The 24,089-nt window shown below is 47.0% G+C and overlaps 1 protein-coding gene and 1 pseudogene across 3 annotated transcripts; both read right to left on the bottom strand.

Moving 5' to 3' along the window:
* Positions 1 to 339: 339 nt before the first annotated feature.
* POPDC2 (popeye domain cAMP effector 2) lies at positions 340 to 21,658 on the bottom strand. Of its 2 annotated transcripts, none has more exons than XM_081086896.1 (4): positions 20,109 to 21,203; positions 11,854 to 11,962; positions 6,511 to 6,919; positions 340 to 799 (listed from the first exon to the last, which is right to left on the bottom strand). In XM_081086896.1, the coding sequence occupies exons 1-4, from the start codon at positions 20,597 to 20,599 to the stop codon at positions 714 to 716; spliced, it is 1,095 nt and encodes a 364-aa protein (XP_080943022.1). In that variant the 5' UTR covers positions 20,600 to 21,203; the 3' UTR covers positions 340 to 713. The 2 variants fall into 2 exon arrangements, with proteins under 2 accessions (XP_080943022.1, XP_080943021.1); XM_081086895.1 differs by having other exon boundaries at positions 341 to 799; positions 6,370 to 6,919; positions 20,109 to 21,658.
* On the bottom strand, positions 13,544 to 13,837 carry LOC308516109 (acylphosphatase-1-like; annotated as a pseudogene). The gene has a single exon. The product of its transcript is annotated as an acylphosphatase-1-like (transcript).
* Positions 21,659 to 24,089: the final 2,431 nt, after the last annotated feature.

Here is a 24,089-nt window from a genome sequence, read left to right as displayed (position 1 = left end):
TGAATGTACACAGCAATAGGTAACTGGAGTCTAGGTTGAAGTACGTAGGGGGGAAATTAAACAGAATACATTAAATCTATAAATCCACTTTAAAATGTTTAAGGGAAACAACTGAATTTGTAAAAATCCCTCCTAAAAACTATTGTTTAATACGAGGGTCATAAATAGAACAATAGATTTGTAAATTGAACTTAAAATCTTAAGGGAAAACTAAGTTTTAAAATTTCTACTTCCGCACATTGAATTTTAATTAAAAAACAAACCAACATCACAGTGAGAACTTCTTAGATAGCTGATTTTTCACTGAGCTTTTCAGAAAGTTAAAGAAACAACACAGGGAAAGGAGCTGAGCGATTTATTGAGTGCTTCCGAGGTGCCATGCCATGTCCTGGGCCCTTTGCCTAAGTCCACTCGGGATCCTCACAACAGCCCTGTGAGGTGGGTGTATAGTCCCCACTTTGCAGATGAGTCCCCAAGAGGCTATGGAACTCGGCCAAGGTCCTGCCATTAGTAAAGGATGGACCCTGTGCCTTTTGCCCTCGAAGATGCCTTCTGCTGGCAGGAGAGCTGGGGGAGGTGAAATGGTCACCCAGGGCCCTGGTGTGGCTGTCGTGCTGGCATCTCGCCTGTGAGCCTTCCAGGGGTGAGGAAAGGGTGTGCACGCAGCCCTGTGAAGACGAACATGGCCAGAGAAAAGCATGGTCCAGGGATCCTTAAAGTTCAGGAGTGTGGATCGGAGCCAAGGGGGCCTGTCCGGTGGACATAACTTGAGAGTAGCTCTGGAGAGGAATTCTAGAAGCTGTGGAAAGAAAAAGAGGAAGGATTTCAGCACTATGGCTCCCGATAGCTTGCCTAACTTCATAGGGTTCTTTTACCTTTTTTTTTTTTTTTTTTTAACCTCTAAAAATTCCCAATGTTTTAACTGTACCCTGTTGGGGAGCACATGAGACTTGGTTGGAAAGTTGTAAGGAGGACATTCTGAGAAAAGGGAAGTGTGTGGAAGGCCACCTGCTCTGTTTATCGGAATTCTGACTTAGGGGAGACTTAGGGGAGTGTCGAAGGCGGCGCCCCTAATTATTCCTTGACCTTTCCAAACAAGTCTGTGCATATGAGACCCCCGGGTGTTTACTGGAATCCATGCTTAAGCCCTGGATGCCCTTGCCTAGAGGATAATGCAAACACATGTGTCCTCTCCCAAGATTACTCACCCTGCTGATTGTATATAAAGATAAAAATACCAACAAAAGCCTAAGGAGGCAGGCAATTGAGGCTGCCTGGCAGCTATCAGCCGGGCCATCTCTTAGCCCCTTCACAGGAAACTGTGGCGGAGTAATCTGTTCATCTGTCTGTCAGATAATGAAAACACGTGTGTCCTCTCCCAAGATTACTCACCCTGCTGACTGTATATAAAGATAAAAATACCAACAAAAGCCTAAGGAGGCAGGCAATTGAGGCTGCCTGGCAGCTATCAGCCCGGCCATCTCTTAGCCCTGTCTTTCACAGGAAACTGTGGAGGAGTAATCTGTTCATCCGTGGGTCAGCCCCGGCAAGGTGGTGCCCGTGTGAGGAGCCTCGGCAGCAGCCAATGCCTACCATATAAGGGCAGTTGTATCTTTGAATAATTTCATTCTAGAAAGAATATTAGGGTGAGTCAGGGTTGAAATTATATAGTTTGATCCTCTCAATGTATAAGCGAAGAGACCAAGAGATCAATTTCTGTTGCCTCCTATGGAGAAGTTCCAGAACTCTACTTCCTAACACTAGCGAATGAGCTTTTAAAAATGCTGTCGAGAAAAATGGGGAGTTTTGTAAGCCCTCTGTCTTATTTTCACAGAGAGAGGGGTAGGCGGAAGGCCTGGAGATGTAAGTGGAAGAAGAACCTGGGAATGAGCACCGGCTGCAGGCTGCTGGGCCCCAGAGGGCAGGGCGGGAACTGCTGCTCTGACTGGACACAGAGCCGCGGCAGGTAGAGCGACACTACCTCCTACAGACCCAGAACCTGAGATCCCGGGCCATCACCTGTCATGTCGCCTTCAAAGGCACGTTTTCTGCCCAGGAGTCTTTACGGGTTCTGGGAGAAAAGTGCTGTTTAACAACACTGACAGCTACCGAGACACCTTGCAGCCACTTCAGAGGGCAGGAGCCTGAATGCAGGGCGGTGGTGGCCTGCCTCCTCCTGAGCAAATGAGGAAAACAGATGCTGTTTTCCACTGGCCACCACTTAGTTATTCAGGGGCTGAGAGCTAGTGTGCGTTTTCTCTGGGCCTCCATGTTTTTGCTGCTCCTTTTGTTGTCAGGGGATTCTGCTAATTGCCACCTTCCCTGAAAAGCCAGACTGCAGGAAATAAAAGGGGAAAGTCATGTAAGTCTGACAGAGAGCAAGAGACAGAGACAGAAAGAAAGCTTGCCAGATAATTCTACACACATAAAAATGCCTTATACATTAAACTAGTGCTTTCCAACTGACAAACTGCCTTTATATATTTTATCTCAATTACTCCTCGCACACAGCAACCTGGTAAGGTAGACAGAGGCTATCTGTCTACCTATTAGTAAGTGTTAGTTATCTCTTAGATTACTAGTTACCCCTGTATACTAGATCCTCAGTAAACGTTTGTTGAATTGGTTCTTTGGCCCTTGGTATGCTGTCTTGGGCTCTTTCCCTGACCACTCTTTGCCAATATACAATCTCCATGTTGCAATCTCTCATTTGTTTATTTATTTAAATAAGAGAGAGAAAGGAGACAATATATAGTTTTTTCTTTCCAACCACAGAGCTTTGAGAACAACTTGAACACAAAATCAGCCAAACTTCAGATAGCTTTTAATGAATTAATGATAACGGACTCATTATTTGACTTAACTGACCACTTCACGGATGTGTTTATTGAGCATCTCCTATAGCTAAGACCCCAAACGGAACACTGTGAGAGTGTCTGTGGAATTAGATAGGAAAGTTCTAGTGATGGCAGGGATAACATGGGGCCTGCTGTAAGACCCTGCGTAGATACACTACCCGGCAGCACTGCTTTGCCTGTTAAAAGAAGTAGCACCCATTTGTGTTCAATTCTGGGCACCTCAAGCCTAAAAAAATGTACTCCCTTCAAAAAGAGCTGCAGTGGAAGCTCCGTGTTCAGCTTAAACACTTGGACTGGTGTGAGGGACCAGCACGGAGTCAGTGTGGCGAAGCTGTGTCCCTCTCAACCGTGCAGAATGCAGCCAGCCTCCTGCCTCTTACGGAAGGGCTGTGCCGGGGTGAATAGCAACGAGCTTACAGTTTTGGTAACCAAAGAGCCAGGGAAGAGCTGGTGCATCGTGTCCTGCTTTAAAAGGAAACAACAGCAAACGGCTACCAGTCACAAGAGACTATGCTTATTCATTACAGCAGTCACTCTTGAAGGAGTTTAATGGCAAATAAATGAAACCAAACATCCAAAACACAATTCCAAAAGGGGGTCTCCAGTTTAAACTATCCCATTATCACGGGCTACACTGAAAGGGGTCTGAGATTTGGCCAATTCGATCATGTTTTCAAGTTGTTCTGAAGATGCTGTGGTTTGGAAGGAAACAATATGATTTTTTCCTTTCTCTCTATTGCTTAAACAAACATTGAAAAACCTACTCTCTTTCTACTGCAAATGCCAGTACTTTAGAGAGTGGGTTGTAGCGGCAATTTTCTCATCTTGAGCTTCAGAAATGGCTGCATTAGGAAGGAGGCATTTCACCGGAGAGTCTTAGCGGGGGAGGACCTCGGAGACGGAGCTGTGACCTTTCACGTGGAACATCTGCACCATCACACAGGGTAGGTGACAGGCTCCTCACAGCTCCAGAATGGAGGGAACTCTGAATCAAGCAGGACCCACCACCCAGCAGGGATGAAGACCGTCTTAAGACATAAGAGAGATTATAGTGAACGATAGCAGAGTTCTTGCTAAAAGACGCTCCTGCTGACTGGCTTCCCCTCTCCTCTTCTGAGCAACTCACTCTTTGCCTTCACTCATAAAAGAAAGTGGTTAGGTGTTTTCACACCTTCCCTTAAGGGTCTCTCTCTTTCTTTCTCTCTCTCTTTCTTCCTTTATTTCTTCCTTGCTTTCTTTTTTCAGAGGGAGAGAGACATTGATGTGAGAACAAACATCTGTTGGTTGCTCCTGCATTCTCCCTACTGGGATCCCAGGCTTATGACCTGACTGGGAATTGAGCTGGCAGCCTTTCTGTGCATGGGATGATGCCCAACCATTATACCACACCGGCCAGTGCTTAAGTGATTTTCTTTACAGGCAGAGGGAGAAGTGCTGATCTTGAAAGAGTCAGGATAAAAAACTACAGTGGGCCTTGGCCGGGTTGGCTCAGTGGATAGAGCATCAGTCCTGAAGAGTCCTGGGTTCAATTCCGGTTAAGGGCATGTATCTGAGTTGTAGGCTTGCTCCCCACCTCCTCAAAATCCTCCAGCACCAGGCTGGTGGAGTCCTCCCCAGGCTGTCCCTGTCAGGCCGGGACATCCTGGCCTGGGAAGGCTGTGCTGGAGGGTGGGTGGCAGCTGGAGAGGGAGAGCAAGGGGGCGCGTGTGAGGGGCAACCAATCGATGTGTCTCTCTCATATTGATGTTTCTCTTGCTCTGTTTCTCCCCCACTCTTCCATCCTCTCTAAAAATCAATGGAAAAATATCCTCAGGTGAGGATTAACAACAGCAACACTGAAGTTGGGGCTACAGGGTGGTTTAGGAGGAAGAATAGGTAGAGCAAGGCAGGAACGTGGAGGAAAAGAAGGTCATAGAAAGATAAATACCTGAACAATAAAATGGAGAAGATGTAAAGGACAAATCTGAGGAGGGGAAACTGAGGAGAAGAAGGAAAGGAAGTTTCTCTTAGTAAGAGCAGCAACCCGAGACAACCAGGGCTGAGCAGAAGTCAGAGGAGGGACGACATCAGAGAACAGACAGAGCCAGGAAAAGGGAAGGAAACCTGGAAGAGCATGAGAACAGAGAGCTGCTGGGAGTTCAGAGCGTGTGTCAGGGGGCAGGTGAGCTGGAGAAAGAGAGGGATCCACAGGACATAATCCTTATGCCTGGAGAGGGGCGCGGATGAGCAGGGAGGCGACTGTCAGCACAATGGGAAGGGGCGATGAGAGTGGACAAGGCCAATGGAGCGGGTCGACAAGTGATCTTGGGTGCTAGACAGATCCTTGGGATTACCCCAGAGTCAGCTCCATGGGGCTCTGGGGACAGGGCACCACAGGAGAGGATACATTCCAAACTTATACAACCAAACGTTTAACCTCTCTCACCTCCTTCATCAGTTATATATATATATAACTTGTTTTTCAAAATATATGAACATTCACTCACCCACCTCGCGTACCCTGGAAACCGTCCTCCCTGGGCTAGTTCCTCGGGAATTTTGTCAGTGTTTCCCAAAGAACCAGGGGTCTCTTGGGGCTGCCCTCCTTACTTGGAAATGCCTTCCAAGTAGAAAGCTGTGGTATTTTCCTCAGGAAAAGCCAGCTCTCCACTGCGGTTGTGTGGAGTCCCAGAGGAAAATGTCACGGCACTGTGAGAGCAGCAAAGGGAACATGAAAGCAGTTTCCCAGAACTGCTCAGCACAGCCTTTCTTGTAGACCTCTCTGCTCTATGAAGGAAATCCTGCATGTACCATCTGTGCTCCCAGACCCGTGCCCACTCCACCCCACACTGGTGTGGTTTGCGGGGAAAACCAGGCTTCCTATATACATCCGATGGCAGCCACGCTCAGTCAGAGCGGCATCCAGTGCCCTGTCTCAGCGGCCGGTGCACTTTCCCCCGGGGGAGAGGAGAGCAAGGCAGGCACATTTTTCTCCTGGGGTTATTAGCCTGGATCCCAAGCCTCTTCAAAATAGATGATTTGAATAGAAAATGCATAATCCAGGCTAAACAATGACTGCTTTCCAGAGCAGACTCTATGCCAGGAAGAACCAATGGGAATTAGAACCATGCCAGTTTTTTCTCCCCTCTAAAGTGCATGCTACACACACACACACACACACACACACACACACACACACACACACACACACACACAAATACATGCCACAAATAAAATCCCTGTTATTGATTAGCATAGTCTTGCAAAAAATTTAGCAACCTATCTGCTTGCTCAAAATGCCAACCAGCCTGTCCACTTTCCAAAATGCAATCACATTGAATAAAGAACGAGTTAGAAAATTTCCCTCATGCCTTGCATGCGCCCGCAGTGAGTTGCTGTCTGCAAGGCTGGGTTAACACCCCGTCCTGGGAGTCCTCTGAGAGGACAGGCTTGAGGAAAAGCCAGGCCTCCACAGCTGGGTTAAGGCCACCTGTTGGCAGGGAGGTGTGGCAGCTGCCATCTGAGTACTTACATAGGATCCTGAGCCGGTGGCTGTGCCCAAGTTAGCTCTCCCCTCACCTCATGTACTCCCCATCACTCCTATAATCCATGAACGACTCTGATCCTGACACCTCCTCAAAATCCTCCAGCACCAGACTGGTGGAGTCCTCACCCAGGCCGTCGCTGTCGGGCCGGGACATCCTAGCCCGGGAAGGCTGTGCTGGAGGGTGGGTGGCAGCGGGAGGGGGAGAGCAAGGGGGCATGTGCTGTACAGGCGTGGGCATGGCCTGAGGAGGGGCTGGGGCTGGCTCGTGGACTTCCTCATCCTCCTTCTCAGACTCTGGCCCTGCATCTGAAGCAGCAGAGCCCAGGACGTGGTAGAGGCTGGGGAGACGGATGTCGAAGCACAGCCCAAACTTAGCAAAGAGCTTCTCATTGAGAGCGTAGAGCTTTTCTGAGATGTCATAGCCCAGCAGGACTGAGAAGAGGCGGGAGATGTACCGCTCTTTGGCCAGAAGAAGGTGAAGACTTTTCCGGGGCCAGGAAATGTAGCTGCATGGGGTCTCAGCAGTCAGCGTGACCTGAGATGGATAAGGAGCACAGAGTGGAGGTTTAACTAGAAAATGTGTCCATGTTTAGCAGAGAGAAACATACAGTTACTGGGCAAACGATTGCACTTTTATTGAGGAACCTGTGGGAGCACCTCTCCCCCCCATGGCCTTGTCTGGAGGAGGCCCAGCAAATGTCTTTTAATTGTGTGCACTGGTGTGTGTGGGGGGGGAGGGGGGGTCAGTAAGAGGGGGCGGGAGGAGGGGGCGGCTGGCGTATCCTTTTCAGGAACCCTGGGATCAGCCATTCATTACTGGGCCCTCACCTCTGGGAGCCTCAGGGTTCGTATCTCATAGTCTATGGCCCCATGGCTGACACCACTAATGGCTACAGCAGGGTCCGGGTCTGTTGTGACTACAAGATAGAGAAGGGGCCTCCTAGTGCTCTGAAGAGGGGTCAGCATGGTGATGGTAGCTTGGTTTAAGAATAAAGAAGGGTAATATATTGGAGTAGGGAAGCAAGAGGAGTTGGAAAGCATTTTAGAGATGCGCTTCCCTGGGTATTAGGAATGCCAATCTGCAGCAAGTGGACAGAACATTAGCCTGGGATTCAGGTCCAGGAAATTGCTCTGGACTTGGCCACTACATGTAACCAGACAGATCTGATGACTAAAGGCAGAAAAAGGGCACACAGATGAGGAAATCTTCAGAGCACAGTGGAAGAGCACCCTACTCTCCATTGATTTAGTCGTCTAGGAATTCTGAGTATTCATTATGTGTCCATGGTGCAAAGCTAAATCACACTTGCAGGGTAAATCTTGTGTGCCCGACACACAGTAGGTGAGTGATAAGTTCTTGTTGAAATAATGATGAGTGGTAAAACTAGGGTTAAAATGGAAACATACTTAGGATAGTGAAGGATAAGAGTATAGAATCACACAATTTTAACAGTCCTAAGTGGCCAAAATACTTGAACAGGGAGAAGGTTGGCAGAGTTCATGATGAAAACTTGTGAATGGAGACAGTGGAAATAATTATGATGATAGCAGCTAAAATCAATTGCCAGGCATTGAGTTAAGTTCTGAATGTGGATTATCTAATTAAAGGTAGGGTTGACTCTACATTCTTTCTTAGAGATTTTATACAATCCTCATAGTTCCTGCCTTGCCTACCAGAGCTCCCATTATCCCCGTCTCCTCTCCCTTCCTCCATGCAGTACCCTCTTCCATTTTCTCTACTCATTCCCTCCGAATCATCAGCACTGAAGATAGGGCCTTAAACCACCTCACCATGGCCAGAAGCTGGCTTAAAGTTTCAGCTTTACCCCTTAACTAGCTCCGTGACATCAGACAAATTACTTAATATCGCTGAGCATGCTGCTTCATGAGAAAGAATTCGGATAGTAGTAAGTACTCACAATCCATTCAGCAAGTAGCGGTCCCTCTCTGCCATGGTCTGTACCTTAGATGTGCTTACTAACAATTCCCAAACAAGAAATCAGAGCGCTGATAATGAAGTGGGCGTTAGTAGGAGCTAATCGGATGCAAACAAGGTGCTTAGAGCCTAACACAAAGACTGTAGGCATTCTTTGAACATGCTGTTACTTCTTCCATCTTAACATAAATCCAAATTTTAAAAATGAAAATTCTTTTTCCTCACCTCACTTCTTTGGTGAGCTATCATTCCACTAATTTGTTTTCCTTTTTAGCAAAAGTTCATAAAAAAAACATTGTCTATACTTGCTGACTCCAACTCTTCTCCTCTTACTCTCTGTTAAACCAGTAAGGGGTTGCTCCTCGCAGTCCACAAACACTGCTCCCGGTAAGGTCACCAATGAACTCTAAGTAGCAGTGGTCAGTTTTCATGGTGTCCAGCCCTGTTGACTGCTCCCACCTCTCTGATACACTTTCTTCACTTGGTTCCCAGGATGCCATACTCACCTGGTACAATCTCCTGATTGCTCCTTTCAGCTTCTTTTGCTGCGTCCTCTATTTCTATCCAACGTCTAAACACTAGACTGTCCCAGGTCTTGGTTCTTGAACCCCTTCTCTGTCTAAACTTACTCACTTGGTGATCTCATCCAACCCAACAGTTTTAAATACCATGTGTATGCCAGCAACTTCCAAATTTATGTCTCACCTCAGGCCTCATTCCTTAATTCTAGACTCAAATATACAAATGCCTGTGCAGCATCTCTATTTAAATGTGCACAGGTGATGCAAATCTAATATATCCCAAATTGAACTTCCTCTCTTCCCCCTGAACCAACTCTAACTACAGCTTCCCTTAGCTCAGGTGATTGCAGCTTGCTCCTTGCAGCTGCTCAGGCCAAAAGCCTTGGAGTTTTCCTTAATCCTCTTTCTCTCACACACTGTCCAATGGTAGGAAATCCGTTTGGCTCTATCTAGGAAATATATGCTCTGCACCTACATGATGTGGCTCCTCATCACTTCTATGACTTCCTCTCCTGCTATCTTCTCCCCTCCCTCTCTCTGTCCCAGCAGCACTGGCCTTTCTGTAACTCCGACATGCCAGCCCCTCCCACCACTGGCCTCGGCACTGGCTCTTCCCTCTCGCTGATACGCTCTCCTCCCAGATATAAACAGAGCTCACACTTCTTCAGGTCTTTGCTTAGATGTCACCTGCTCAACAAAGATTTCCATGACCTTACTTAAAATTGCAACTATGTCTTCCTTACACTATATTTTTTAACATAGCAGTTATGAGTTTTTAACATATTACATAAGTTACTTATTCATTATGTCTATGGCTTATTTTTTTCTCCCCTACTAAAATATAAATTGCATGAAGGCAGGGACCTTCATCTGTTGTGTTCACTGATATATTCTAAGCACCTTTCACAATGCCTGGTATATGATGAGGATACATATCACTGAAGTGAGTGAATGCAGCAGGTGAAGACTACCCATCTTGTATACCACTTTCTCATGTCCTGTATAGAATCCTTCCCCAAACGTCTTCAGGAAACCTGCTTATTAACTATGTCTGTAAGTTGGACAGACCGTTTATTTAATTCTCACCTCAGAGTTTGGTTGAATGAATTAAATGAGATAACATATTCAAAGAGGCCCTGGGTCCAGTAAAACTGACAGGTGCGATGAAATGTTGATTCACTTGTGGCAAGCATGATAAGAATTATGATTCATCCAGTCACTGTGGATTGCCTTACTCAATAAAGCCTACGTAATAGCAAAAGGACAAAATAAACTGTAATTCGGGACAACACTTGACATTTGCAAAGAGGAAGTGGGACTTTACACAGCGAATGTGTGCATCTCATTTCTCCCCAATGAGGTGCACGCTAAAAATATAAATGGGAAGAATATGATGGTACCTACATTCCAGACTGCAAGGTCATCTGGGGTTATAGCCCTTCTTTTCAAGCATAGCTTAGGGGAGGACACTCAGCTTCTCCAGCACCTGTTCCTCAGTGTCACTGTCAGACAGAGCCTAGTTCTGCTGGCTCAGGGCCTCACTCAGCCCTCCTAGAGGTGCTATGGCCCTGGGGGGAGTTCTCAAGGGAGAATGCTGGGCTGGCTGGAGTGTGTGTGTGTGTGGGGGGGGGGGGGGGAAGGAAGTGACCAGAGGGGATCTAAGGCTAGTGGTCCTGGCTGTGGTATCAGGTTTGCTTCTCAGGCTCTGTCCTCAGGGTGGGACGGAAGCAGGCCCAGCCAGGTGGCACTGACTGGCATGTGTTTATTATGGGGTTGGCTCAGATGCCAGCCTAAGAGACTCCCTGATAGAAGTGGTAGGAGACACATGGAAACTAGTCCTGGCAAACTGTCTGGTCAGGGGAGTCCCTGTAACAGGAGAGAGAGAGAGAGAGAGAGAGAGAGAGAGAGAGAGAGAGAGAGAGAGAGATTTGACTCTCCTGGTGACCCTCCCATTTAAAAAAAAATAAAAGAGAAATAATAGAGCCAGGCAGCTTGGCTTTGCTACTTTCTAGATTACCTTTGTTAAATTACTTGATGTTTTGAGCCTTAGTTTCCTCATCGGTAAAACAGGGGTAATAATAACATCTAGCCCAGAGGGTTGTTGTGAGAATCAATAAAGTAATATAATATGTAGTGCCTGCCACACATTAGCCATTCAGTAACGAGAACTCAAAGAAGGCAACTGAAGTCTGAGGATTGGCAGGGAAGAGAGGAGAGGGCAAGTGGCCAGGTCCCCAACTTGGAGTGTGTATGTGAATGCCCCGGGCAGTCCTCGGAGACACCAACTGCCCACTGCCAAGCCAGTTCAGCCAACATTTATTAAACATCTACTGTTCTTTAGAGCCTGGAGATAGAAGGAGAAGCCCAGATTTCTACCTCAAAGAGTTCACTGTGCAGAAGACAGAAGGGAAAGCAGACCCTTAGGACAGAGAATGATATGTGCACCAGGCAGCCTCAAGAGAAGGAACAGAAGGCACACGGACAGGAACAGTAGGCTGTGGGGATGGAAGCTGGTGAGGTCAAGCTGGGTGGCTTCACAGGAAGTGAGATGCCACAGCCTCATCTGCAGGGGGACATGCATTTCAGTGAGAAGGGACAGTAGGGGCCAAGGCATGTCCATGGCTAAACAGTGGCTGTGTTTAGTTCAGTATGGCTGGGTGAGGGGGAGGGGCTGAGATTCGGCTGGATGCCTCTAAAGGTCTTAAGTTACTCTCTAAGAAGTGTGGGTTCTGATATTGTGGCCACTGGAGCCTTCTGGAAGGATTTAGGCACAAGAGTGACATGGCCCACCTATCGGGGGTCAGTATCTCCCTATCCCGCCCCACTCCCCCCACCTCTTCCAGGGGCCCAGGTACTCATCCCACAGGAGGAGAGTGCTCCTCCCCTCACATCACATTGGTGGTGCTTCCAAGGACAGATGTCAGAGGGGAGAGATGGGGGGGTGGTGGTGGTGGTAATTGCTGGGTTACAGTGGGATGAGCAGGGTGGTACTGCCATGGGGCTACCTATTACCTGGAACAGGCCCTCCTCGGAGGGCGGCAGTGATTCCCACTCAGGAGAGTCCATGAACTGGTAAGGAAAGATGTAGTGCAGAAACTGCCCGTCCTGGCTCACACGAACCCTGGCAAAGGGAGAGAAGACACTGTGTGGGAAAACAGGAATGGCTCCCAAAACCCTCTTCAAAGTCTAGATGACACATTAAAAACTGGAAAATGATTAGAATCTAGCGTGGGTTTTTCCTCTTCCCCCCAGAAAACACATAGTTTTAGCTTCAACCTTTCTTCTAAAGTGAGTTATACCAAGAAAGGAGGTGTCTTTATCAGGCAAAGGGAGCAATAAGAAGATCTCTAGGGAGAAGCTGAGGTCATCATTGGGTCTTTTTATTTAAAGTGGATGGAAAACTGTTCAGCAATGCAGACGATTAAGTGCACTACTGTGGGCGATGGTGCCATTGGTAAAACACGTCTCCTGGTTACCTACACAACAAATTTCCATTTGAGTGTCTACTGACTGTTTCTGACACTTGTGCAGTCATAGTTAAGATCGATGGAGAGTCATCTTGGACTTTTTGATACCGCAGGGCAGGAGGATTGTGACAGATTAAATGCCAGAAGCCAGTCCATCCTTGCTGCTTGACACAGTCGCTGCAGGGAAGAAACATCTGCACTGCTTATGTTCCAAGGGACCTGGCATATATGGCATACTGTTCTTAATATGTTTGCTTCCGTTCTTAGCGCTATGTGTTTAACCAAGGTCACCTCTCCGAGAAAGGTTGTTTAGGACTAAGGAAGGGAATCAGTAAAATCCCTTAACTAAGAGCCAGGCGGGTAGTTAATCACTTTAACTATGAACAATCACACTTAAGCTAAATAATCTTTACTTAGGATAATCTCCTTCAGTTACTTCCTTGTAGCTTAATAGAACAATAGAGTAACCTTGGAATGGAGATAAGAAACGCCCTAACCTTTGGAATAGAATGGATAGGATTAAAATCAACTGGTATAAATACAGATGTAACAGGACAATACAGAGAGAACCTGGCTATGATGATCGACTGAACGCTGCCTCCATGTCATTCCTTCTTCGCCGACTCCATCCACACATTTGGGAACCCCTGGACCTGCTGGGGATGGACCCCAACAGATGGCACCCGAACAGGGACCCTTAGGTAAGCCCCCCATTCCCCTAGGTAAGCCCCACTCTCAGGACGGATAGGACTCCACCATAGGAAGAGGGTGGATAGTTTTCGCTGAATCCGTCCACACCTTTGGGAACCCCTGGACCTGCTGGGGTTGGACCCCAACAATTACAAACGCAGAGTTATCCACAAACAGATGTGTTTCAGATTAGAAACAGATTAGTTTTTCAGTGGTCTCTCCATCCTCATTTGAAAATGGAAAGGACAGTGGGTACCTGAGATGACTCACCACTGTCCAAAGACTCCTTTCTTGCTGCTGAGAGCCAAACTGATCTCAGAGATGACTCCTCTACTATTTTTTTTTTTGTTCTGATGTGTTTTTATGAGAATTGTGTACAGTTGTAATCATTCCTTCTATCATACATATTATATACAGTAACATTCAGGTGTTTGAAACTAAAATAACTCACTGACAAATTCTAATATTACTCAGAATAATTCTATCTCTATTAACAAGAAAAGCAAAACCTCTGAGTTTCTCTTGGAAAATTTGAATTCAGGGCATTATTTTACAATTTGGAAATCAGAGTAATCCAACTTTAAGTTGACTTTCTCATTGTTGAAGTTTGCTTCGTTGATGTGCGATTTGGGACTTCCTTTTGTCTCAAGCCATTCCTGCATATGACGCACTTTGGAGATGGGACCTTGCAATTGTCCTTACACTGTATTCTGGACCCAGCCTACCAATCCCAGCCTTTTACTCTCAGCCTGAGTGTACTTGTGGAAAAACACCCCTTGCACCTTTCCCAAAACCTCATAATCCACTGATATCAGGGTGTCCCCTTCTGCCATGTTCATGCTCAAACCCTCCCGGCCTTCCCGGCCGGAGGCCAGGCCAGCACCGGCAACCACCAACCACCACGCCAACGGCTCCCCCCGTCGTGGATCCCTCTACTATTGAGAAACTTACCATTTCCCAAGGACAAACAGACACCTGCCAGGTTGGCTGTCATCAATAAATCTACAAACAAATGTTGGAGAGGATGTGGAGAAAAGGGAACCCCAGTACATCACTGGTGGGAATGCAGACTGGTGCAGCCACTGTAGAAAACAGTATGGCGGTTCCTCAAAAAATTAAAAGTGGACCTGCCGTTTGACCCAGCAATTCCACTTCCAGGAATCTATCCTAAGAATCCTGAAACACCAATCAGAAAGAATATATGCATCCTATGTTCATAGCAGCACAATTTACAATAGCTAAGATCTGGAAACTGCCCAAGTGCCCATCAGTAGACGAGTGGACAAAAAATGGATAGTATTCCATTTATACCATGGAATACTATGAGGCTGTAAAAAAGGAGCTCTTACCCTTTGAGACCGCATGGATGGATCTGTAGACTATTATGCTAAGTGAAATAAGCCAGTTAGAGAAAGACAAGTATCACACAATCTCACTTACATGTGGAATCTCATGAACAAACTAAACTGACAAACAAAATATGTCCAGAGGTATGTGTGCACAGGACAGAATAACAGATCTCAGTGGGGGTGGGGTGGGAGGACAGGAAGAGATTAACCAAAGAACATACATATGCATACATGCATAGCCCATGGACACAGACAACAAATAGTATGGGAAGGTCTGGGGTGGGGCAAGGGTTGGGTGGAGGGGGGCAAAAAGGGAGAAAATGGGAGACATCTGTAATACTGTCAACAATTTTTTTTTAAAAGCCCATCACCCCAGAGACTGCTCAAAAGCTGGCTGGTGACAGTATTATGAGTGCCCTAGAGCCTCCAGAACTGAAGTGTGTGCTACTATGAATAGCTCTCCAGCACCCTTTCTGCACAGCTGCTGTTAGCATCATACTAAAAGCAAATGTTTAAATCAAACCAAGAATTATAAATGAAAAGTTCATTTCTGCGATAAGGACGAATGCCCTGCACCCGCCCACATGACCTCGCGTGAGATAAGGCCCATAGGCAGGGCCCTTCTCCCCCTCTCAGTACCAGTTAGTTTTGAGTAATTGTGTATTGTCAGAGAAGTGGTCAGTGCTAGTTTTTGTTTTGTTTCAAAACAATGTTGTTGTTTAAAAGCAAGGCATGCCTGTGACGAAGCGGAACAGACCGCTTCGGGTTGTTGAAGCTGCTCCCTGGTTCCACTCTGGAGAGTAATCTGGGAGTTTTGTTTTGTTTTTCTTTTTGGGGGGCGGAGTTGTTTTATTTAGTCATTTTTAAAACTTCATTATCCTTTGGACAGTCCTTAAGCAGGGGGAGCATGGAGTGATTCCATATTCCACTTCTTACATCTAGTTTAGAAAACATGTTCCCCACCTGGTGCTCTGAGGAAGGAGTATAGTAAATGCCTCACTGAATAACACGCTCCTTGAAAGTCACCTCTTCTCTCCACCCTCGAGTAGGTCCAGTATTTGAGGAAACTCAGGAGTGGGTGGAGCCTGTCTTGCCCCTTCTCTTTCCCAGAATGCACTATATATATGACTGTGACTTTCAAGGAAATTTGTTAGCCATTTGATGATTTTTGAAAGTTAATTTCTAACTTCTTTTGCTGATAAATGAAAAGTATTTCACCTTTTCAAATATACCAAAATTGATTTAGTACGTAAAAAACATTTCCCCCCATCAGTCATTGTCTTATTAGGTTGCCTAGCATAGACGTGCAGCTTAATAGTGTATGATATAATGATCCTAAACACAGCTGAAGACCTGGTACGTATGAGGGGTGGTGCTAGGAGAGAGATGTCTGTGGAATGATTCACATCCTCTCTCTTTCTTTTAAAAAATGTTTTATCCTTACCTGAGGATATGTTTATTAATTTGAGAGAGAGAGAGAGAGAGGAAGGGAGGGAGGGAGAGAAAGAGAAAGATCGATGTGAAAGAGAAACATTAATCAGTTGCCTCTAGTACACGCCCCAACCAAGGATTGTACCCACAACCTTTTGGTGTATGGGACGATGCTTCAACTAATTGAGTCACCTGGCCAGGGTAATTCACATCCTCTTTCAAGTTATGAGGATGGAGACCTGCTTTGTTAAGAAGCTAGGGTGGAGTGGGTTAGGAGAGAATATTTAAGAACATGGGGACCAACTAGGGGAATCCCTTATTTCTGTTTTGCATGAGGAACCCAAGAGCAGCCAATCAAAGCTCTCTAGTTAATAAAAACCACTAGAGCGTCTTGCATAAGTGTTAACAGGGATTTTATCAATTTCTTTTGGTTTCAGTTTTCAATATTTAAAAATGTTTAGGTAATCTTCTCCACCGTCCCCGAGTCCTCATTCTTGTAGATTCATTAGTGTTGAACCAATGCTTCTCATATCTTAGTTCTTTGTATATGCATTCTTTTCAGATGTGTTAAACAAAACAAAAACCCTTACCAAAAGAACAAAACAAAACAAACAAACAAAAAAGATCTCTAAGGTACACCCTGTCAATTTGGAAGAAGCTACTGTTCCATCATTTCTGGAGCTTTAGTGATGAAACACACTTCTGGAAATGAGAGGTGGGTATGATCTGCTCCTTGCCTCTAAGGATTTCACAATTTAGTGGAAATCACAGGCATATAAATAACTGGCTGCAGGTCAATGTTGTACTATTGGAATAGAATATGTCTTCACGTATTCGGTTCCCTCTAGAGATGGACTTCTTCCTAATCCCCACCTTCTTCTCAGGTCTCAGCTTAAACACACCTTCTCCCAGGAAGTCTTGCTGGACTTCCCCAGAAAAGTTAGATCTGCCAGTTACACGCTCTGATTGCATTTTGCATTTCTCCTTGGACATTTTATGTATACAATTCACCATTATGCTGAATATTAATTATTGACTTTCTTGATAGACTGTAAGCTCCATGAGCACAAGGATAACATTTTTCATATTTTATCACTGGATCCCTAGGTTCTAGCACTCTTCAATCTTTTTTTTTTGGGGGGGGGGGGGCCGGGGGGGAGAGGATTTTGGAAGGATGGAATAGAGCAGTGGTTCTCAACCTGTGGGTCTCGACCCCTTTGTGGGTCGAACAACCCTTTCACCGGGGTCGCCTAAGACCATCAGAAAACACATATATAATTACATATTGTGTTTATGATTAATCACTATGCTTTAATTATGTTCAATTTGTAACAATGAAATTGGGGGTCACCACAACATGAGGAACTGCATTAGGAAGGTTGAGAGCCACTGGAATAGAGGGAGGGAAGAAGGAATGATGGAACAAATGAACTCACTTGTGTCACCATAAAAGGGGACCAAAATCTCAAAGAAAAGCTTCGCAAATAAAGGAAGAAAGACAACAGGAGAGAACGAGGCTCCTGAAGCCTACATCAGATCCTTCCACCGTCTCCTGAAGCAAGGAGCCTCGCCACACATGCAAGCCACCAGGGGGCACCACTTTAGACTGTGAGCAACATCTCATGAATCTGCGTGACTCCCTGAAGCCATTGAAATTGGTATACTGTATCCTTTTTGATTTTGTTAATCCTCACCCAAGGATACTTTTTACTCCCCATTGATTTTTAGAGAGAGTGGAAGGGAGGGGGAGAGACACACAGAGAGAAACATCTATGTGAGAGAGACACATTGATTGGTTGCCTTTTACAGTGCCCCTATTGAGGCCAGGGATGGAGCCTGCAACTGAAGTATGTGCCCTTGACTGGAATCAAACCTGTGACCCTCCAGCCCATGGGCCGACACTCTAACCCAGCCGTGGGCAAACTACGGCCCGCGGGCCGGATCTGGCCCGTTTGAAATGAATAAAACTAAAAAAAAAAAGACCGTACCCTTTTATGTAATGATGTTTCCTTTGAATTTATATTAGTTCACACAAACACTCCATCCATGCTTTTGTTCCGGCCCTCCGGTCCAGTTTAAGAACCCATTGTGGCCCTCGAGTCAAAAAGTTTGCCCACCCCTGCACTGAGCAAAGCCGGCATGGGCTACTGTATCCTCTATCATTTGATCTGGACAGACAGGTAATGTCCTCCTTTGTGAATAGCTTAGACCAGTGGTTGGCAAAATACCGACTTCTGCGCATGAGCCACGAAATTTCAATCGCATGTACATGGGCGCCCGCACGTGGTATTTTGTGGAAGAGCCACACTCAAGGGGCCAAAGAGCCACATGTGGCTCGCAAGCCGCAGTTTGCCGACCACTGGCTTAGACAGTTAGTTGCCTGCTCAGAAGGCTGTGCATGATGGGACTTGTGCTTTGAATACTAAATGAGAGAGACTCCCACGGCTCTACAGGGTAATGCACTCTGAGGAATTCACTTGCTGAGTCTTGAAAGGAACTCCTTGCCTTTATTAAAATAAAACAAAAAGGATGTCTGAGGTTTCAGTAATGGTTTCCAGATGAGTTTCAGCCTGCTGCTTGGAGGTGTTGGTGCCACACCATGACCAGAAAAAGGTGTGGGATTTTCTCTGAAAACCTGAGCTTGCTCATAGATTAGAAGCCTCCTTCCCCAGCTCCAACTTAGCAAAACTGAGATGGGGTGACATGGAAAGATAACAATACAAAACTCTAACTCCAAACCTTGAAAAGCAAGAAATAAAAATCATAATGTTCTCATTTCTGACTTGGGTTTTTGGGTTTAGGAAAAGCCATGCTGAGGGAGCAAGCCCTTACCACCCCATCACAGGGAAGTGGTCTTATACAAGTTCATGGTCCATCCATCATAGTAAAGATCCTTGAACCATACAACAATCATGTTTCTAAAAGTGAGCACCATACATGGGGAGCGGGCATTTCTCCCCCAATCTCAACTCCCTCCTCTGAACGGAGAGGAGCCACGAGGAGCAGGCAAAAAACATGGACCTCATGAATGAGCACGTTTCCTAAAAAACTGTCCTTATTTTAAGCATGGAACTGTAGGTGGCAAACATTTTGGCAACAGTTGTAATGCATTCGTATTTAAGCATGTATTTGTTTACAAATAATTGCCTTTGTTTATACTTTAGTTCACTCATAAAATTTCTCCCCACAGAGCGCTTTCAACCCAGGACCTCTGAGTCCAAACACATTTATATATATCACTTCCAATTCTAAACATTAACAGATATTATTGTTACTAGTAGTTGTAGTACCATTATCATCAAACTCTATTTTTCCACTGTGTGATTGACAGTCTTATCTGGTTTCATTCCCCCTCTTCCCTTGGGATAGAGCCTTCTGATTATTATCTTATTTTCCTACCACATTCTCTTGGTCTCAAGGAAGCTAGGGAGGAAATTGAAGACAAAGCCTTTTGAAATACTTTAGTGGCTTTCCACAGAGCCAGCCCCGGAGCACCAGGTTTGCTGCTCAGCCCCACATCAAGTCCCACGAAGGCAATATTTCACAGACTCCACAGTTGCCTATCAAAAGTGCAGCACAGACCCCTGTGTATTTGTTCAGAAGCCACCGGCCAATGGCCAGCACTCCATGCAGCTGAATGGGCGTACACTGACCCTAACTAAAACCATTTCTGCTCACGTCTGATTGTCAGCCTTCTTAAATGGAGTCAGCCACGTGTCTCCACCAAATCCTCAATGAAACCTGTGTGGGCATCTGACTCTCTCCTCACTGTCTGGTCTTCAGATTTACAAGTCAGCTTCCTGGCCTGTAAGAAACTCACTAGAACTACTGGGAATGTATAAGTGGGCAAGGGATACCCCCTCTCCATACCTGGGTGTGTATGGACTGGCTTTTCCACAGTCTGTTCCGGGTATCCCCAATATCCTTGATGCCCTGGCAGGGAACAGGGGCTATAGGAAAACCCTCTGTTTGGGCACTGGTCCCTGCACATAGTTGGCACTTGGCAAATATTGAATGGACATGGGAAGAACAAATTAATCTTATTGAAATATTCAGTTTTCCAAAACTTACAGAGATATTGCTGTAGCTTAGGGATAAGCATTACCTCCCAGTAGCAAGTGCGCACACAATCTTTCCTGCCAACCAAGAAGATACCTCATGATCTAGTTTTCTCTGGGAAAATGTTAAGAAAGAGGAAGCAAACCCATGCTTAGAAAAATCTATTTTGGTTTGTTTGACGTGTCACATCCTTCCCTTAATGGAAGGGGACACGAAGTGGAAAAAGATTTACTGGGAAACAAGAAGCGTGGGCAGCGACAGGGTAGCTTACCGGCCAGAGAGCAGCAGGGACAGGCGGTTGATGGGCGTCTCGCCCTCCACAGCATACGTCTGCTCAGTGGCCAGAGTCAAGACCTGCTCCTCGCAGCAGCGAACGATCTCCTTGTACGCCTGCATGGGCACCTGCAGGGGCACGCACAGCGTCTTGTAGAGGAGCTCGAACTCCTCGGGGAGGGTGTCCTTGCGCAGGCGGTAGACCAGGTGTGCCAGCTGGAGCAGGCAGGCCACTGCCAGCAGGAAGTTCCAGATGACCATGTCCAGGCCGCAGGCATTGAACCAGCCCCACAGCACGGAGCACACGTAGCCGGTGCCCAGGAAACCAAAGAGATAGAAGCATCCGTATACCCCACTGCCCCCCATGAAGCCCAGGAGCAAGACGCAGTTAGCCAGGTGGTAGAGGGCCCCTTCCATATCCTGCTTCCAGCCAGCGCACACCGGCCCCTGCCAGAGACGCTGGCCCAGCGTGCTGCTGTTGGCGCTCATCTTCGGGGCGTCTCAAAGTCGCGTCGGGCTCTAGGATTCTCCCACATAGGAAATTCTGAAAATGGAGTAGTCTGTCCTCCTACGTGTCTTCTCACCTCTGGCTTCTCACCACCAACTCCACTTGTCCTAGGAGCAAAGCTTCTGGTAGCTTTGGGAATGACTGGCAGGACATAGCACACTTTATAGAGAAGTTTGAACCTCTTTATCCTCTCCCTCAGCCAGGCGCTGGCCCTCGGGCAGAGCTCTGGCCAGCTTCCTTGGCTCCAGATTCCTTAGGCCGGTCTTCACATTTGGCTCTGAGCAGAAAACCTAAACTGTCCTGCGCAAAGGACAGGACTGTTGGCCTGAACACTTCCGCAGTGAGCGACGATAAAGGGGCCACAGCCTGCTCTGTTTTCCCCAAACAGAGCGAGGAGCGGCCAGCACAGGAGGCGCGCTTGTGTTCCATTTGGAATGTGTCTCTCTTGGCACCGGAAGAAAGGGTGACCCCAGATGGATACCATGTTTGGAATTGGAATACAAGAGGTACTGCCAGTGAGAAAAGACAGGCCAGGCACACAGGCAGGCTGGCAGAGCACTTAACATAACTCCCCAGAGGACAGGATAAGATCTCAGGGCAAGAGGCAGGCAGGGGAACAGAGGAAAAGTGAGCACAGAATTCACCACAACAACTCAGGCAGGACACTGTCCAGGGCTCCCTGTGCTGAGGGCCAGGGGCTCTCCTGAGGTAGGAGGACACATCAAAGTAGGAAAGTATGGGACTATTACCAGAAAAAATATCCTAACCGTGAGAACTGGAAAACCCCTTGAAGGCCTTTATTAAGTCACATTGTAAATATCACTAGGCATTTATTTGACAGGTTGAGTTCTACGCTGACTTTCCCCTGTGTACATCTGAATCAGTTATAGGTAATGCAATGGTAGTACCCTGTTCACACTCTCACCCTACCCACCCCGGCATTTGCAAAGATAATAACTATCACCTGTTAAATACCTGCGGCGTGCCAGACCTAGATTATGTACTTTACACAAATGTTATTTCGTCATTACAACAACCCCAAAAATATTATCCTCCTCCTAGCTCTGAGAGAAACTGAGGCTCAGAGAGGTAACAAGTTCCCACAAGTAGCATGTAAGTGGCAGAATCAGGATTTGAACCCAAGTCTATCACACTGCTGTGTCTCACATAGTTTGCACAATAAGTGAAAATGCAGGACTAGATCCATGACTTCCAACCCCACACTCACTCCAAGAAGTCTGATAATGCCCAAGGAACTTCTGGATGAACCTGGGGTCTACTTTGAGTCAGCAAGAAATAAATCTGGAGTATTTAAACATTATACTAAGAAATATCCCTCTGGCTTCCAAATGACTCCTTGATTCCCCCCCCCCCCCCGCCCCCCTTGCTTCTGGTTAACCTTTACTCCATTAATCCTATTGCCCCTGAGGTATGGGCTGGGGACCAGAGGACCCAGTATCTTCCAGAACTATTCAAGTGCTCAATCCACATGGATTTTTATTATACTAATAACCTAGCCATAATTAGTGAGGAATTAGAAATTGGCAAATATGCTGAGGAGTAGAGGTTTTCAACTCAACATGAGTACTTACTATGAGCCAAGCACTTAGAGCATTAAAGATTCTCAAGAGCTGTCACTCTATCAAGGGAACGATACCTCAAAAGCAAGGGTGATTCATCAATAGACAAGTGAATAAAAAAAGCTATGGTACATATATATAATGGAATGTTTCTTGGCCATAAGAAAGAACGAAATCTTAACCATTTGCGACAGCATGGGTGGACCTAGAGATTCTTATGCTAAGTTAAATAAGGCAGATAGGGAAAAACAAATACCATATGATTTCACTTATATGTGGAATCTAAGAACAATCTAAAGAAACAAAATAGAAACAGATTCATTGACACAGAGAACAGACTGATGGTTGCCAGAGGGAAAGGGGATGGGGAGCTGGATGAAAAAGGAGAAGGGATTGAGAAGTACAAATTGGTAGTTACAAAATAGTCATGGGGATGGAAAGGACAGCACAGGGAATATAGTCAATAATCATATCCTATCTAATAAAAGAGAAACATGGTAATTGGCGTACAACCGATACCCTTCCCATTGGCTAATCAGAGAGATATGCAAATTAACTGCCAGCCAAGATGGCAGCCGGCAGCCAGGCAGCTTGAAACTAACATGAGGCTTGCTTGCTTCAGTGACGGAAGACTGCAACATTCCCCGCCTGCCTTGCCGGCCTCTGAGCTTGCAGTTTGAAACACTGTAACAAATATAGAAGCTAAACAAAACCCCAGAAACCAGCTTTCAGTGAGCCGAGCCAGGATCTCAGAGCTGGAGTTGATACAGAGTTTCGATTATAGAACCTAAACAAACCAGATACCTGCTTTCAGCAGCTGAGGCCTCAGAGCTGGAGCCAGGCTAAAGCTGGCCCAGAATAAAAAAAAAAAAAGAAAAAAAGGAGCAGTTGGGAGCTTCAGTCCCAGCCTGAAAACAGCCCTCAGCCCCTCACCCAGACTGGCCAGGCACCCCAGTGGGGACCCCGACCCTGAAGGGTGTGTGACCAGCTGCAAACAGCCATCATACCCTCATCCAGGCTGGCCAGGCACCCCAGTGGGGACCCCCACCCTGATCCAGGACACCCTTCAGGGCAAACCAGCCAGTGTGAGAGTGGCGGCGCCCCAACCCTCTGATCGGCCCTGCTCTGTGGGTGATAGAGTGCGGCGCCCCAACCCCCTGATTGGCCCTGCTCTGTGTGTGACAGGGGGCGGTGCCCCAACTCCCCTATCGGCCCTACTCTGTGAGTGACAGGGGGGAGCTCCCCAACCCCCTGATCGACCCTGCTCTTTGCGTGACAGGGGGGAGCTCCCCAAACCCCTGATTGACCCTGCTCTGTGTGTGACAGGGCGGAGCTCCCCAACCCCTTGATCAGCCCTGCTCTGTGCGTGATAGGGGGCAGCGCCCCAATCCCCTGATTGGCCCTGCTCTGTGCATGACAGGGGGTGGCGCCACACCCTCCCCATTGACCCTGCCTTGAGTGTGACAGGGGGCGGTGCCCCAACCCCCCAATCGGCCCTACCCTGAGCGTGACTGAGGGTGGCATCGCAACCTCCCAATCCGCCCTGTTCTGTGCATGACAGGGGGTGGTGCTCCAACTCCCCAATCGGCCCTGCTCTGAGCACGACCAGGGGCTGCACCTAGGGATTGGGCCTGCCCTCTGCCACCCGGGAGCAGGCCTAAGCCAGCAGGTCGTTATCTCCCAAGGGGTCCCAGACTGCGAGAGGGCACAGGCCGGGCTGAGGGACCCCTCACCTCCCCCCCGAGTGCACAAATTTTTGTGCACCAGGCCTCTAGTACTGTATAATAAAAGGCTAATATGCAAATCGACTGAACAGCGGAACAACCGGCCGCTATGACACGCACTGACCCGCAGGGGGCAGAAGCCAGACTCACGGCTGGTGAACACAGTG

Source organism: Myotis nattereri (genome assembly GCF_964212035.1).
Source record: "Myotis nattereri genome assembly, chromosome: 3".
NCBI lineage: Eukaryota > Metazoa > Chordata > Mammalia > Chiroptera > Vespertilionidae > Myotis > Myotis nattereri.
The sequence above is the reverse complement of the archived record's forward strand: the minus strand, read 5'-3'. Positions and strand labels throughout refer to the sequence as shown.

Coding starts and splice junctions, on each gene's coding strand:
- POPDC2 (XM_081086895.1), bottom strand. CDS start 20,599: ATGAGCGCCAACAGCAGCACGCTGGGCCAGCGTCTCTGGCAGGGGCCG. Junction 11,963..20,108: donor TCCCTGCTGCTCTCTGGCCG/GTAAGCTACCCT, acceptor TCCCTTTGCCAG/GGTTCGTGTGAGCCAGGACG. Junction 6,920..11,853: donor CCGAGGAGGGCCTGTTCCAG/GTAATAGGTAGC, acceptor TATCCATCTCAG/GTCACGCTGACTGCTGAGAC.